A 12,534-nucleotide genomic window follows, 5' to 3' on the forward strand; every position below is an offset into this window, starting at 1 on the left:
GGATGCAATAGGCGCAAAAGATCCTTGTGAAGGAGTGGGCGAGTGAGGTGAGCTGAGGGATGTCATCAAGGACGAAGAGGATTGTAACGATTCTACAACGCCCTCTTTAGGACCTTCTAAGCTATCTCCTGTTGCATTATTACCGCTATTGTCGCTGCTAGAGGCAGTGGGAGTATCAGCAGCTCCAGAGGTGGTTGTTGTTAGACCTTTTTCCTGTAAGGTTGTGAGACCTGTGTTCAATCTCTCTTTAAAAGAAGAGAACATGATGGGCAATAGTGGTGAAAGGAGATCTTTCTAGTTGTATATCCTCAACACATAAGTAAAAACAAACAGATGAAAGCGACGCAGCAAAGAGGAGGAGAAAGTGAAAAGCAGGGCCACAACAAAGCCCGCCTTATTCTTTTTAGTACAAAAAGCTTTCGATGACTAACGCGTCCGGTGTATGTTAAGTGCTTTGGTGAAAGGAACTGAGTAGGAAGGCAGAGATATGTATGAGTGATAGAAATATGTAAAAGGATGCTTGCAGCGTTCTTTTCCTCTTGTGTCCGTTCCGTGTGTGAGTACAAGTGTGGAGAAGAATGTTGTGCTATTTTAAGACGAGTGCTCTGTGAAAGAAAAGAAAAGAAAAAAGCTGTTATACTACTATAGGTATATACAAGATGATGAAGAGACAAAAAAAAAAAAAAAAAAAAGATTTAAAAAGATGAAGAGAAATGAGATGAGCACATGAGAGTGGAGGATGCACATGGAAGGAATATCCATCTATATCCATGTTCATGAATAAGCAATGAATTTCAGGGGCTCTTCATTTCTGTATTGTGCTTACTCCCCCATTTTTGCTTACTGTCAACCACACCAATTGCACTTGTCTTATTATGATAGTATCAGCTGTCAATTGGGGACACATTCTAATTTTACATTGTCAAATTATCAGATTAACATCCTGGTTGGATGGATAAAGATGGAGCTCATTTTGGTCAAGACAAAATTGAGCTCTTGAGTATTGAACAATTGTTCAAGTTCTGTGTTACAAACTGTCTTTCCACTTCTCACATCGAACAAAGGCTGCGCGCATACACATGATCATCCATGTTCGTCGACGAGCGTGTCCATACAAAAGACCCTAGAACTATCAGCATCGCCAACTGTGCAGCCACGACGGATGATACTCCATAGATATAACTTGCTCGTCGTGACAATATCTTCAGCTCCAGTGCAAATGTCGAGATTGTCGTCAAGCAACCTAGAGGAAGGGAAAAAATGGAGGTTATAATCGATTTTCATTCTTAAAAAAAAAAAAAAAAAAAAAGGGTCCAATATTTTTACTTACCACAGAACCCATCCTGAAGTCCACTTAATACCTGACAAATCAGAGTACTCTTTCCTCCAACCCCAGATGAATGCTGCAAGCACACAAGAGCAGCTAATATGAGGGATCCAATGACGTTGGCTGCGAATGTGCCTACAGGAAACTGTTTCGTTCGAATGTTGAATCGTGAGAGGTACCATCGAAGGATCGCTCCGGGGGGCGCAAAGCAAATAGCAAAAACTACATGGCGCCATGAAGTCCACGATCCCTGAGGCATCAAGATAGTTACCAAGACCATGCCAATCCAGAGCAAAACACATGATCCAATGATGATAAAATCGAGTATAGTCCAGTGCAAAGGCGACTCTACAGGTTTTAATGGTTCTGGTTTATTCTGCATGCGGCTGCTATTATCACTGTTGTCAGTGGTGTCCTTTTGAAGGATAGCCTCCCCAAGATGCATACCCGACTGCAATCCAACCATGGAGAACGCCAATGTTACAACCAATTCCGTTAAAGCTGAAAGAACCTAATGTAACACACAATATCGTGTTTGCATTATCAGCAAAAGACATATACTATTGAAAAAAAAAAAAAAAAAAAAAAAAAAAAAAAGGAAGCATAGCCCTGCATGTTCTTTAAATCCAGGGCACTACTAACGTTCTGTAGCGGATGACGCTTGATCTTGGTCGGGTTAATCATTTCTACAAAGATCCCCAAACTCCATGAAGAGAACGTGGTAATGGACCCACAAAGTCCCGACGAGAGCCCCACATAGATAAATGGTCCTATCCAACGAGCCTTGTGAGTAATCCTTTTCGTGGCAAGGCCCTGATTGATCCATTCTCTTGTTGATACAAACAAGCCCATGAACATGCATCCGATAAACTGAGGCCATGCTAACGCGAACACTTGTTGTCCTGGAAAAGTCTCAATTGATACCAAACCCAGACGAATTAGAAGACCCAAGATGGAGAAAGGAATGATCAATGCAGGGGTCAAAATGGATATCCGCGGCGGTCGAAGTGTTAGTGGAGATGCGCCTGCAGCTGGTCTGTCTTCAATTGAAGCTGCTTCTATAACTGCTTCTTCACCCTCTATTGGTGAAGGTAACTCAGCGACTTCTTCAACCTCAAGAGATATAGAGCCTGCATCCGAGGCATGGATTGTTGATGCTGTTGTTATTGTTGTTGTTACGCCTAATTCATTCAGATGTGAATGGGATTGAGAATGCAACTCTGTCATATTTGTTAACAAAAAAAAACTTTTAATCCTAAATTGTTCGCATGGACAAAAACTTCCAAGAGCAGGCAGTTGTTAAGGGCTAATAAAACCCATTCACATGAATAGATCATTCCTGTTCATAATCCTCATCTTTCTTTATTTTGATGAAATGGCTGACCATGCACATGCACGAGGAATCAATCGAATTGTCCCAGCAAGAGTAATAAATCTTTTTTTTTTTATTAGCCCAATCTATGAGACATGCGAGCAATGCTCTAGGACTCAGTTAGCTCATCATGTCTATTTCGTATTCTTTGTACTAAAAAAGGGTGTTGCAGAGGGGGTGAACACAATGGTACAACGTTCCATAGGCGGCGAAGATTTACCAATACTAGATCCGTTCTTGACCTTGGACGAGTTTCGAATGTCTGACCCATCTACAACCAAAGGCAAGGGCAATAGAAATACTAGTTCAAAATTAGGAACCGAGACAGGCTTTCCAGACCATCCACATCGCGGTTTCGAAACAGTTACTTTGATGCTGAAGGGCCACTTCCAGCATGAGGACTTTGCAGGTCATAAAGGAAGAATTGGACCTGGCGATGTACAATGGATGACAGCAGGTCGTGGTATCGTCCATGCGGAAATGCCGTTGTTCTTGGACCAGGACGACATTGACATCGGCATCGGCATGCAAGTACAAGAGCAAGAGCTTACCAAAAAGACTAGAGCTAAGAAAGACTCTCGAGATATTTGGGGACTACAGCTTTGGGTAAATCTGCCAAAGGAACACAAACTATGTAAACCCCAGTATCAGGAACTCAAAGACGCATGGATACCACGTTGGTCTGGCCCAAGTGATACCAGGGATGGACGAGATGATGGTGTTGCCCATCAAAGTGTAGAGGTCCTCAAAGGAGATACCAATGATTCTTCATTTGACAGCAACCTGCCCACTAGAAGTTCCAAAACAGGTGTTAATTCTGTAAGCACTGATATTGAGGTCAAGGTTATTGCAGGAGAGTCACATGGCGTGAAGAGTAAGGTGTATACAAGAACACCCACACAGTACTTTGAAATCAAAATGAAGAGCAACCAAGAACTCATTGAGTGGATACCAGAGACACATGAAGGTTTTATTTATATTTTGCAGGGGCGAGGTTACTTTGGGATGGATATGGTTGAGGGACAGGCACAACAACTGCTCATACTATCCTCTGTAGATAGATCAAATGAGACAAGCCATAGGCCTAAGAAGGAAGAGAATTTGGTACACACACAGGACAATCTTCCTCTATCCTCTACCCTTGTCTCTAAGTTTGGCCACGATATATCAAAGGAGACGATATCCGTGCCCGACTCACAGCAACAGAGCGAACAATTCAATACCACAGCAACCGCATCCATAGTAAATCCCCAGCGGTCTTTCATCCAAATAACCACTAGGGATCAATCTCTACACATGGTATTGATTACAGGAGAACCTTGTCGTGAGCCTGTATTTCGACAGGGACCTTTTGTGATGACCTCACAAGAAGAGCTTGATAGAACGTTTAGAGATTATGAAGAAAAGAAACGAGGATTCGAAAGAGCCAAGGGGTGGGTCTCCAGTATCAGCCAGGGTACATTGGTGTCGGACTTTCCTAATGGATCTACTGCTGAGAATAAAGAGGGGCACCTAAAGAGCAAGAACAAGCAAGCAAGCAACAAAAAAAAGTTGCGACAAACATAGAAAACATTAACAATCTAGAAACGGCTACAACTAGTATGAATAATAACAACTCTATATGAATTCAGCGGAATAACTTTGATAGCAATTCTCGTCCATCATGGATGCAGTAACGTCTGGTTTAGCATCTTGTCGACGCCTTTTAACTCCGCGTAACTCTTTTTAGCATTTAAAAGAGTGCCTGAGTGCATTTTATAAAGATCAAGGCATAGGTAAGTTTGACAAAACGCCATTGCTGCCATCCAATGTTTTAAAGAAGCAAAGTGCGCTCAATTTACCGACAACATGGAGCATGCAGTGTCTCGTTCCGGATTTCCCTTTTTGACAGTTGTTGTATTCAATTGTCCAAAACACTGCATACATTTCGATAAAAGAGAGTCACGCAATACCTGGTTGAAAATACATAAAGGGCGTATTTCAGTTTGAAACCTCTAGGATAGGATGCTTTGCATCTCTAGGACAGGCGTTTATCTGTCTTTAAAAAAATTCCTGGGCTTGGATACTATTAGCAGTTTAGGCTCACTCATGGCTTGTTCATGGCTTTCACCAGACGGGCGGCATTTCAATTTCTTGACGCGTGGAGGAAATCATAGAGTCCGCTATTCTATCCATATATTTGACAATGATCTGAGACTTTCATAGTTGCTGTCAGTTCTATATAAATACCCTCCTACCTCTTGTATTTTTTTTCTCTCATCACCACAGCAATCGCTACAGTTACAGCTCCCGTCACTACAACCAACAACAACAACAACAATCATGCGTTTTTCTACCCTTGCTCTTGGTCTCGTCGCCTTCGTCGCCACTGCCCAGGCCGCTTGCAGCAACGCAAGTGCCAAACCTGATAGCGGAGATATCGCTCTGTACAACGGCAAAGACTGCAGTGGAACTTATACCAACGTGGGCGCCATGAATACTTGCAAGACCGGACTTGATTTTAAAGCCTGCTCTGCCATCACCAGGAAAGGTGTGACATGCGACATTTATAAGGCCAACAAGTGCTCTGGGGCTGCTATTACGATTGACTCTGCTGGATACCGCGGCTTCTGTGGTACTTTCAAGGATACCATTAATAGCGTCAGATGCCGTAGTGCATAAAAAAACAAAAAATATAGTATGTCTGCCCTACGCTACGAAGTGTAGTGACATTTAATAAAATATTGCCTACCATCACTGTGATACATCCAACATCAACGATACCACACGGCCAAAGACCTGTATGAATAGTGGACTCTCGGTTATCTTGGTACATCTTTGTTCCTTTTTTTTTTTTTTTTTTTTTTTTTTTTTTCGATAATAAAGTATACCATTTGGTAGTATTCATGGGTCAAAAAAGCTTGACGTTCACTAATAATGGATATGCAATCTATGACAGCCAGGATCATATGCAGTCGACTCTGCGTATATGAAGCCTCCACATGAGAAATAGTTCTTTATAAAAAGTAGTTTATCGGTCCCGAATTCGGGACTTGATGATAAAAGAAAATATTCTTTAAGAAAAACAATCCAAGGTAGACTGAAATCTGTTTCTGTATGTCTGATCCTGAAGTTGCCAGGGAAATGATATCATTCACTCCATCACATTTATAGCTTATGAGATATTGAAATCAGAGCGCAAAATAGCCTCATGATAAACTCTATTATTTATTAAGATATACAACGTTAAGGCTGACTTAGGTTTAATTTTTGCACAGCTTTAAACGTTATCTGTCATGGTGATTCGTGCGGGTCCAGAGGAAGCTACGCAGACAACGCTACGTTCACACCCAAACTTTGGAGTGCACCTCGAAGAGACTCCTAGTTTTATTCATAAAGTTAGGATATTGTACGACAAAATGACAGGGCCTTAATAAAAAAGACCCCCTGTGTGTAATGATTTAAGCTGGATACTATTTTTGGTTAAACTAAATCAATTATAGGTCTTTTACTTAACAAACAGCTGTAATTGACAACAGTCTATCAAAAAAAAGAATGGCAATGGGTTTCTTGATCTTCTTCACTCTTGTCTCAGAAAACATCTCAGACACCAGCATGTTGGGGATCAAAGAAGTTTACATGGGACTCCGCACGTGTTGGAAGGAGTCCTAATAATGAAACAGAGCGGATCTGATGCTAAAACAGTAAAAAACCTACTCTATTGCTGAAGCAGTGTTTTTCATATAGACCTTTAAAACCAAAAATCCGTGAAGCTTCATGAGGTACATGCGAGAAAAAGATGGAAGTGTGCTTTCATCATCAGGCGTACGCTGCTTCGGGATCAAGTCCATGCCCTTTCAGTACCGGCCTTCCATCTAGCCTATACTGGAAGCGAGAAAAAAAAAAAAAAAAAAAAAAAAAAGCGCGGTCCTTTATTTAGGCTCAGATCGCTGTGTCAAACACCACCGCGGACTCAATTGTTATTAGACTTGTACAATACATATGAGACATACGCCGCCCTAATACTCAATCCCCGCATCCAAGTTAGCTACCACAAATTATATAATCATACTCGTATTGAGTGAATCTGCGTGTTGACCGGCATGACTAGAATGAAAAGAAAGCAGGCTATGATAAAATAATGCGGCTCTTCAGAACGCTTCAAAACATGTTTTCAAACGATAGTTCCTAAGAAAGGGTAAGGTTGAGCTAATTCTGCAATCATTCAGTCCCTATCGGAGGCTTTGAATATTTCAGCACTCCAAATAAATATAAAAAAAATAAACACCAAGGGTATTATGGCTCGGGACCCTTCTACTGCTTAGCAGCCAAGGAGATTTTTATTGTAACATCTCTAAGAACAGATAGCTGGCCAGCTTCCGCCCACCTACTAGGAAGTATTGGATCATCCCACCTATATCTTATTTAAGCATCCTCATTGGTTTCTTCTCTTCTTCTCTTCATGACAGTTATAAAAAAAAAAAAAAGGAGGGCAAAACAATGAGAATAGGAAGATTTCAACTACGAATGCATGTGTAGATGAAGCAATTTTTTTTTGATCGCCTCCTACGTTCTCCACTGCCTGCCATGTTCAGTAGTAAACATGACAGGTAAATTACTATGAGACGGTGTTCACGAGATAGACTGTGCTGAGAGGAGGCGCGGATGTGGTTGCACAGACTTCACCCAGCCAGTTGTTTGTGCGTGTTTAATGGATTTGCTTTTTTAAAGGAATCCCACAACCTTTGAAAATTTCTTAAAATTGTGATCTCAATCAACCCCAGCCAATAGAGCCTCCCCCTTTCCTACGCCTCTCGTATCCCCTGAAGGAAAGTGAAACGTCTTTGGAATGGACACTCTCGCCTTCTACCCTTCAAAAGCCTAGGCCCAGCCAATTCAAGAACGGATCAAGCGTTAACCGGTTCTCTCTTTATATCTTTTCCTACATATATGACGGATAATTGTTATTATTGGGCGAAGCACTCAGTAATTGGTCCTTTGCTGCACAACTATCCGTGCCTGGAAAATAGTAACAAATACGCGAAAGGGAGAGAAAAAGGGACATATGGAAGGGTAAATGAAAAAAAAAGGTATAAAATGGCCAAGAATCTCTTCATCTGGAGTAGCATCAACTCTAACATCATCTACTTGCCGGCTCCTACAACAGCAATAACATCAATAAAAACCTTCAAATTTCTTCACTATGTACCGCATCCAAGTTTTAATCCTCGCCCTACTTGGCCTCGCTGTCTCTGTTCAAGCCTACTGCAAGAGAGCAGTCGGTATCCGTGTCATGACCAACAACAATTGCCGTGTTGCCTACTGTGGTCCAAGGACCTGCTACTACCAACCTTGTCATTACATTTGGATCTACCATGATGATGGATCTTACACCGGTGGCTTCCAGATCGCTGCTGCTGCCAACTTTAATGAGGGCAAGCAAGATCAGGTTTACGAATGGGCATTCTATGGAACCAAAGACGGCAAGGGTATGAGTGTCTTTGCTAATGGTTGCGGTGGCAATGGAGGTAACGGTGGTTTAGGAGGAATGGGTTGTGAAGGAAAGGCTGTCAGGAGAACCAACATTAGCCTCCCCGGAGTCAGCAAGGTCTACTATGATTGTGGACGGCTTCCTCCAGTCCCCAAGTAGAGGAACTAAGCGTCAAATCGAAGATGCTTTCCGATTGAATTGTGTAACATAATCTGAAGAAATGCGATGCAATGCAAATTCGAGGTTTATGTAATACCCTCTAACTTTTTCTAGTAAGAACAAATAAAAACCATTTTTTACTGAATAAGAAGATGATGGAGTGAAAGAGCTACAAGAAGAGGAGATGAAGTATACTATACTTCCAGGATGAAGTGTAAGGGAAATGAAGATGTATAAGTGGTGGCGGTTTGTCCTAACAATGAAATCCGTCAAACATCCAAAGGACGTTAGCTTGGAGAGACACGTGCTTAGTGTCTCACACAAAGCTTTATAGTTTTCTAAAAAAAAAAAAAAAAAAAAAAAAGGTACCTTTCCTGTTCATCATCCCACGCTCTTTCTCTCTGACTCATCAATCTTCTTCTCTCTCACTCTTTTCCACTCTTTTTCATCCTGCTCTTAATATATACCCAACACACCCTCTTCCATTGCATACCCGTAACATTTTCCGCCTCTAACAATGAGTCTCTTTCAAACGCGATCAAGGAACAACAGCTTTGCAACATCTCCTTCACATCAGCAACTGCAACCCATGACATTCTCGCAAAGCAATAACAATAATAGTAGTAATAGTCCTTCAGGATCATCATCACACCCCTCATTACTCCACGATGCTTCATCAGACCAACATCATAATCAACATGATTCGCACCCACCACAACAACATTTAAACACGACCTCAGGAACTAGACCAGCTACAGTCGCTCGCCCACAACTTTTTTCTGATTTTTTCCGTCGATACGAGCTAATGATTGAATTGTATGTGTAGCATACGCTTAATGATAGTAATGAGATAAAAATGATAAAAAAAAAAGGATTCTGGACTGACTCGCTCTGTTGCCAATTGCTTTTGCTTATTGACTGATTTAGCACTAACCTGAAGAACCCACACCATTGCCCATCTGGTCTTTATGTCATGCCTGCAGCTGATAACATGAATCGTATGTGTCCTCAGGTTTTTATAATCCTGTATCTTTTTTTTTTTTTTTTTTTTTTTTTTTTTTTTTTCGATTATTTGACCGAGGCACAGTTATACTATAGTTTACTCGGCTGACTGTTAGATTTGATCACGAAAGGAGGGAATTTCAATTGGATGTGATTTGCTGACCTCATTTATTCTTTTCTTTTGACGCTTGATTCTTTCCATCAATGCCCACGGGATTTTGGGACCGATTCAACATCTTGGAAAAACCCAACGCTTCAATATCGCTTTTTTTTTTTTTTTTTTTTTTTTTTTGAATATCATGGACATATAATTTCAACCGCATGATTTCTCTTCTGTCAGAATGGTTTGGCACGCTGTTCATTCATAAGGGCTACTATCGCAATGCAGTCTTCAAATTTCAGATGGTCATCCCTGCCGATTATCCCAACCGTCGACCAGTTGTACAATTCTTGAGTGACATGTGGCATCCACTGGTTGATCAGCAGGGATTTCTTGCACTACAATACCAGTTTCCTCAGTGGCGACCACACCGAGACTATTTGTTTCACGTCCTCCATTTCGTGAAGGCCATCTTCAAGAAATGCTTCCTCGATACGATTCAGGAGAAACAGGCGCTCAACAAAGAGGCATTCCGCATATATCGACAGGAAAACAAAATCTTTGGGAAGCTTGCACAACAGCGGGCGCAACTCTCGATCACAGACTCTAGTTTATACGACAACTTTCCTGCAAACAACCCCATCAAATTTACTTCACTCAGTGAGGAAGAGTTTAGTGATCTCAAACAAAAGATGATGAACAGTGTAGTAAGTCTTTTTTTTTTTCTTTTTTTTTTTTTTTTCGTAATACTGTTTTAATGATCATGATGCTCTGAGATGGCTTCTATGACCAGCAAATGCTAACTTTTTTTTCTAACCTAAAAACCATGACCCTAGTCTTCTATTGGAATTCCCTCGTCGTCATCGCTTGTAGCAGAGAACCACTCAATGCTGCTTGAATCACTTAAGACACGTGTAACTGACTGAATAAAGCAGTAAATGCCTTGTCGAATAAACATAAAACAAGGTTAAAAATTTTTTTTTTTTTTTTAAAAAAAAAAATCACAAACATCTTTATTTACCTTTGTTGTGGAAATATGCTTTCAAGAAAGACAGTGGACTATTAAAACTCTACTCTATTTCATCTAGCTCATAATATGCGAATACAGTGAAAACTCCATTGATTATTCCAACTTTTCAATGGGAACAAGCTGAAAAGCCTTAAAACAGATTAAAAAAAGAGAATTAAGATCTTGAAAGGGACATGACGTCGAAAAATGTTTGAACATTAATGCAGTGAGTGTCAACTGTTTTCTTGTAAAGCCAAGAAGACAAGACGAAGTGGATTTTACCAAGCAGACGAGAGTCTAAGGAACACTTGGTGAGCAAGCTATTCTTGATGATTGTGAATATCTAGGCCATACTCGACTAAGCTGAGTCATGTTGTGGTTCACTTCTTACAAGTGCCTCTTATGCTAAGCTATGTTTTTCCTCTGGAACCTAGGAGCTCTGCTTCTGTTTATATAGGTGTCTTCTACCAATAATCTATCTATGTCTTACTTTCCGTAAGTTTGCTTTAGCTCCAAGCTTGTGTATCATATATCCGCATATATAACTGGGTTCCTAGACTTTTGCCAACTCTTGACTCTTGATATTATACTGTTGCACATACATATATGGTGCCACTTACTCAAATGATAACATTAAGGATTAAAGCGATCAAATGAATACACACATACACAGAAGGTAAAAAAAAAAAAAAAAAAAAAAAAAAGAGGAGTGACTCCGTTTCTCTTTACAATCAAGATCAAGATCAAGCATGTTGAAATAGTGCATTTGCAATCGATTAGTCTTTAAGACTCCTACACGTCGTCACTGCCCTATTTTGTTTATTAACTATATGGGAATTATGCGCTCGTTCGTTTTCTTTCCTTTATTTCCTTTTAGGCTGCACGGCATCGAACACTTTGAATCGTTTCCGGACCTAGGCCGCAGAATTGGCGGTACCCGGAAGAGTCGATTGTAGTAACATAATCCCCACTGCATCCATCAGACTTGTAGATGTCGCAGGTCACACCTTTCCTGGTAATGGCAGAGCAGGCGTCAAATTCAGGCCAATCCTGGCAAGTGTCCATGGCGGCAACGTTAAGGTACCTTCCAACGCAGTTTCTACCACGGTACAGAGAAATATCACCGGTATCTGGAGGGGCACTTGGATGATGGCAATCGGCTTTGCCACTGGAAATAAAGGCAACGAGACCAAGAGCAAAGATAGAGTAACGCATGGCTGTTGATGTTGTTTGTAGCGATGGGGCTTTTGTAATAGTGATTGTTATCGTGATGAGAAGGGGATGCAGAGGGATTGGAAGGTATTTATACAGAAGCGACAGCAGCTATCAAGGGCACAGATCATTGACAAGTAGATAGAATCTCGGGCGTTATGACCGTCTTTCTCGCATTTAAAAATTGATCTGCTGCCTATTCAGCAATAGCTGTGACTGACTATGAATAACCTTGAACGCCCATGGTAAATAATGGATATGCTCGTAGAACTATGCGCAGCTATTGGCTCAGTAGCAGCCAACAGCAGCTAATGTCTGATGAAAACAATAGCCATGATTATGTAGCCTATATTCATTAAGGTTGGCCATGTTTTCTCAAGCCCATCATCTGGTTACTTCTCTTTGTATTGGCAGCATATCTTTGAGATGATGACCGGTCAAACTATCTCCTCTTGATGCACTGACTGCACGCCGTTCAGATAGAGTGCTTGTTGCCTTGCATCAAGACATCGATCTTTCCTCCTTATTATATCATCTCAATCCTTTTCGCCGCCTCCCTTTTTAAAGCAGTAATAAATGACACACCATTGCTGGTCTAATTGATATATTTCGTCAAATTCAAATTCAAATTCAAAAAAAAAAAAAAAAAAAAAAAAAAAAAACCACACCTAGGTCAGCGCCCTTATTCTTGATATGGATTTATGTGTGTTGGATTCATCTTTTTGCTTTACTTTTTTTTTTTTTTTTTTTTTTTTTTTTCAGGTCAAGGTGGGTTGAGTTTTTGCCTGGTGAATCATTTATACTGTAGTGGCAGCAAGCTTTATCCTCATCTATTTTACTTGTCTATTTATGCTGCTTGCTTGTTAGCGTGAGCTTGGTCTTA

General features: G+C 40.8%; 6 protein-coding genes across 6 annotated transcripts; 4 read left to right on the forward strand and 2 right to left on the reverse strand.

Moving 5' to 3' along the window:
* Nucleotides 1–798: 798 nt before the first annotated feature.
* BCR41DRAFT_326454 (CrcB-like protein-domain-containing protein) lies at nucleotides 799–2,736 on the reverse strand. Its single transcript, XM_022021618.1, has 3 exons — nucleotides 1,970–2,736; nucleotides 1,331–1,838; nucleotides 799–1,243 (listed from the first exon to the last, which is right to left on the reverse strand). The coding sequence occupies exons 1-3, from the start codon at nucleotides 2,552–2,554 to the stop codon at nucleotides 1,050–1,052; spliced, it is 1,287 nt and encodes a 428-aa protein (XP_021878028.1). The 5' UTR covers nucleotides 2,555–2,736; the 3' UTR covers nucleotides 799–1,049.
* On the forward strand, nucleotides 2,687–4,312 carry BCR41DRAFT_424781 (RmlC-like cupin domain-containing protein). Its single transcript, XM_022030487.1, has 2 exons — nucleotides 2,687–2,753; nucleotides 2,862–4,312. Exons 1-2 carry the CDS (start codon nucleotides 2,703–2,705, stop codon nucleotides 4,263–4,265), a joined length of 1,455 nt encoding a protein of 484 aa, XP_021878029.1. The 5' UTR covers nucleotides 2,687–2,702; the 3' UTR covers nucleotides 4,266–4,312.
* Nucleotides 4,313–4,787: 475 nt separating this feature from the next.
* On the forward strand, nucleotides 4,788–5,505 carry BCR41DRAFT_424782 (hypothetical protein; the record flags this gene model as incomplete). The annotated part of the gene is made up of 2 exons (XM_022030488.1): nucleotides 4,788–4,856; nucleotides 4,968–5,505. 2 exons carry the CDS (start codon nucleotides 4,788–4,790, stop codon nucleotides 5,358–5,360), a joined length of 462 nt encoding a protein of 153 aa, XP_021878030.1. The 3' UTR covers nucleotides 5,361–5,505.
* A 2,311-nt stretch (nucleotides 5,506–7,816) lies between these two features.
* BCR41DRAFT_360137 (hypothetical protein) lies at nucleotides 7,817–8,446 on the forward strand. The gene has a single exon (XM_022025311.1). The coding sequence runs from the start codon at nucleotides 7,882–7,884 to the stop codon at nucleotides 8,326–8,328; it is 447 nt and encodes a 148-aa protein (XP_021878031.1). The 5' UTR covers nucleotides 7,817–7,881; the 3' UTR covers nucleotides 8,329–8,446.
* Nucleotides 8,447–9,148: 702 nt separating this feature from the next.
* BCR41DRAFT_159975 (ubiquitin-conjugating enzyme/RWD-like protein) lies at nucleotides 9,149–10,426 on the forward strand. Its single transcript, XM_022019647.1, has 3 exons — nucleotides 9,149–9,326; nucleotides 9,671–10,137; nucleotides 10,267–10,426. Exons 1-3 carry the CDS (start codon nucleotides 9,302–9,304, stop codon nucleotides 10,354–10,356), a joined length of 582 nt encoding a protein of 193 aa, XP_021878032.1. The 5' UTR covers nucleotides 9,149–9,301; the 3' UTR covers nucleotides 10,357–10,426.
* An 830-nt stretch (nucleotides 10,427–11,256) lies between these two features.
* Nucleotides 11,257–11,696, reverse strand: BCR41DRAFT_360139 (hypothetical protein). Its single transcript, XM_022025312.1, has one exon. It carries the CDS (start codon nucleotides 11,652–11,654, stop codon nucleotides 11,313–11,315), a length of 342 nt encoding a protein of 113 aa, XP_021878033.1. The 5' UTR covers nucleotides 11,655–11,696; the 3' UTR covers nucleotides 11,257–11,312.
* Nucleotides 11,697–12,534: the final 838 nt, after the last annotated feature.

Source organism: Lobosporangium transversale, assembly GCF_002105155.1.
Source record: "Lobosporangium transversale strain NRRL 3116 chromosome Unknown BCR41scaffold_41, whole genome shotgun sequence".
NCBI lineage: Eukaryota > Fungi > Mortierellomycota > Mortierellomycetes > Mortierellales > Mortierellaceae > Lobosporangium > Lobosporangium transversale.

Coding starts and splice junctions, on each gene's coding strand:
- BCR41DRAFT_360137 (XM_022025311.1), top strand. CDS start 7,882: ATGTACCGCATCCAAGTTTTAATCCTCGCCCTACTTGGCCTCGCTGTC.
- BCR41DRAFT_159975 (XM_022019647.1), top strand. CDS start 9,302: ATGCCTGCAGCTGATAACATGAATC. Junction 9,327..9,670: donor TGCAGCTGATAACATGAATC/GTATGTGTCCTC, acceptor CTCTTCTGTCAG/AATGGTTTGGCACGCTGTTC. Junction 10,138..10,266: donor AAAAGATGATGAACAGTGTA/GTAAGTCTTTTT, acceptor CCATGACCCTAG/TCTTCTATTGGAATTCCCTC.
- BCR41DRAFT_326454 (XM_022021618.1), bottom strand. CDS start 2,554: ATGACAGAGTTGCATTCTCAATCCCATTCACATCTGAATGAATTAGGC. Junction 1,839..1,969: donor AGCGTCATCCGCTACAGAAC/GTTAGTAGTGCC, acceptor GTGTTACATTAG/GTTCTTTCAGCTTTAACGGA. Junction 1,244..1,330: donor ACTTCAGGATGGGTTCTGTG/GTAAGTAAAAAT, acceptor CCCTTCCTCTAG/GTTGCTTGACGACAATCTCG.
- BCR41DRAFT_360139 (XM_022025312.1), bottom strand. CDS start 11,654: ATGCGTTACTCTATCTTTGCTCTTGGTCTCGTTGCCTTTATTTCCAGT.
- BCR41DRAFT_424781 (XM_022030487.1), top strand. CDS start 2,703: ATGGCTGACCATGCACATGCACGAGGAATCAATCGAATTGTCCCAGCA. Junction 2,754..2,861: donor ATCGAATTGTCCCAGCAAGA/GTAATAAATCTT, acceptor GTACTAAAAAAG/GGTGTTGCAGAGGGGGTGAA.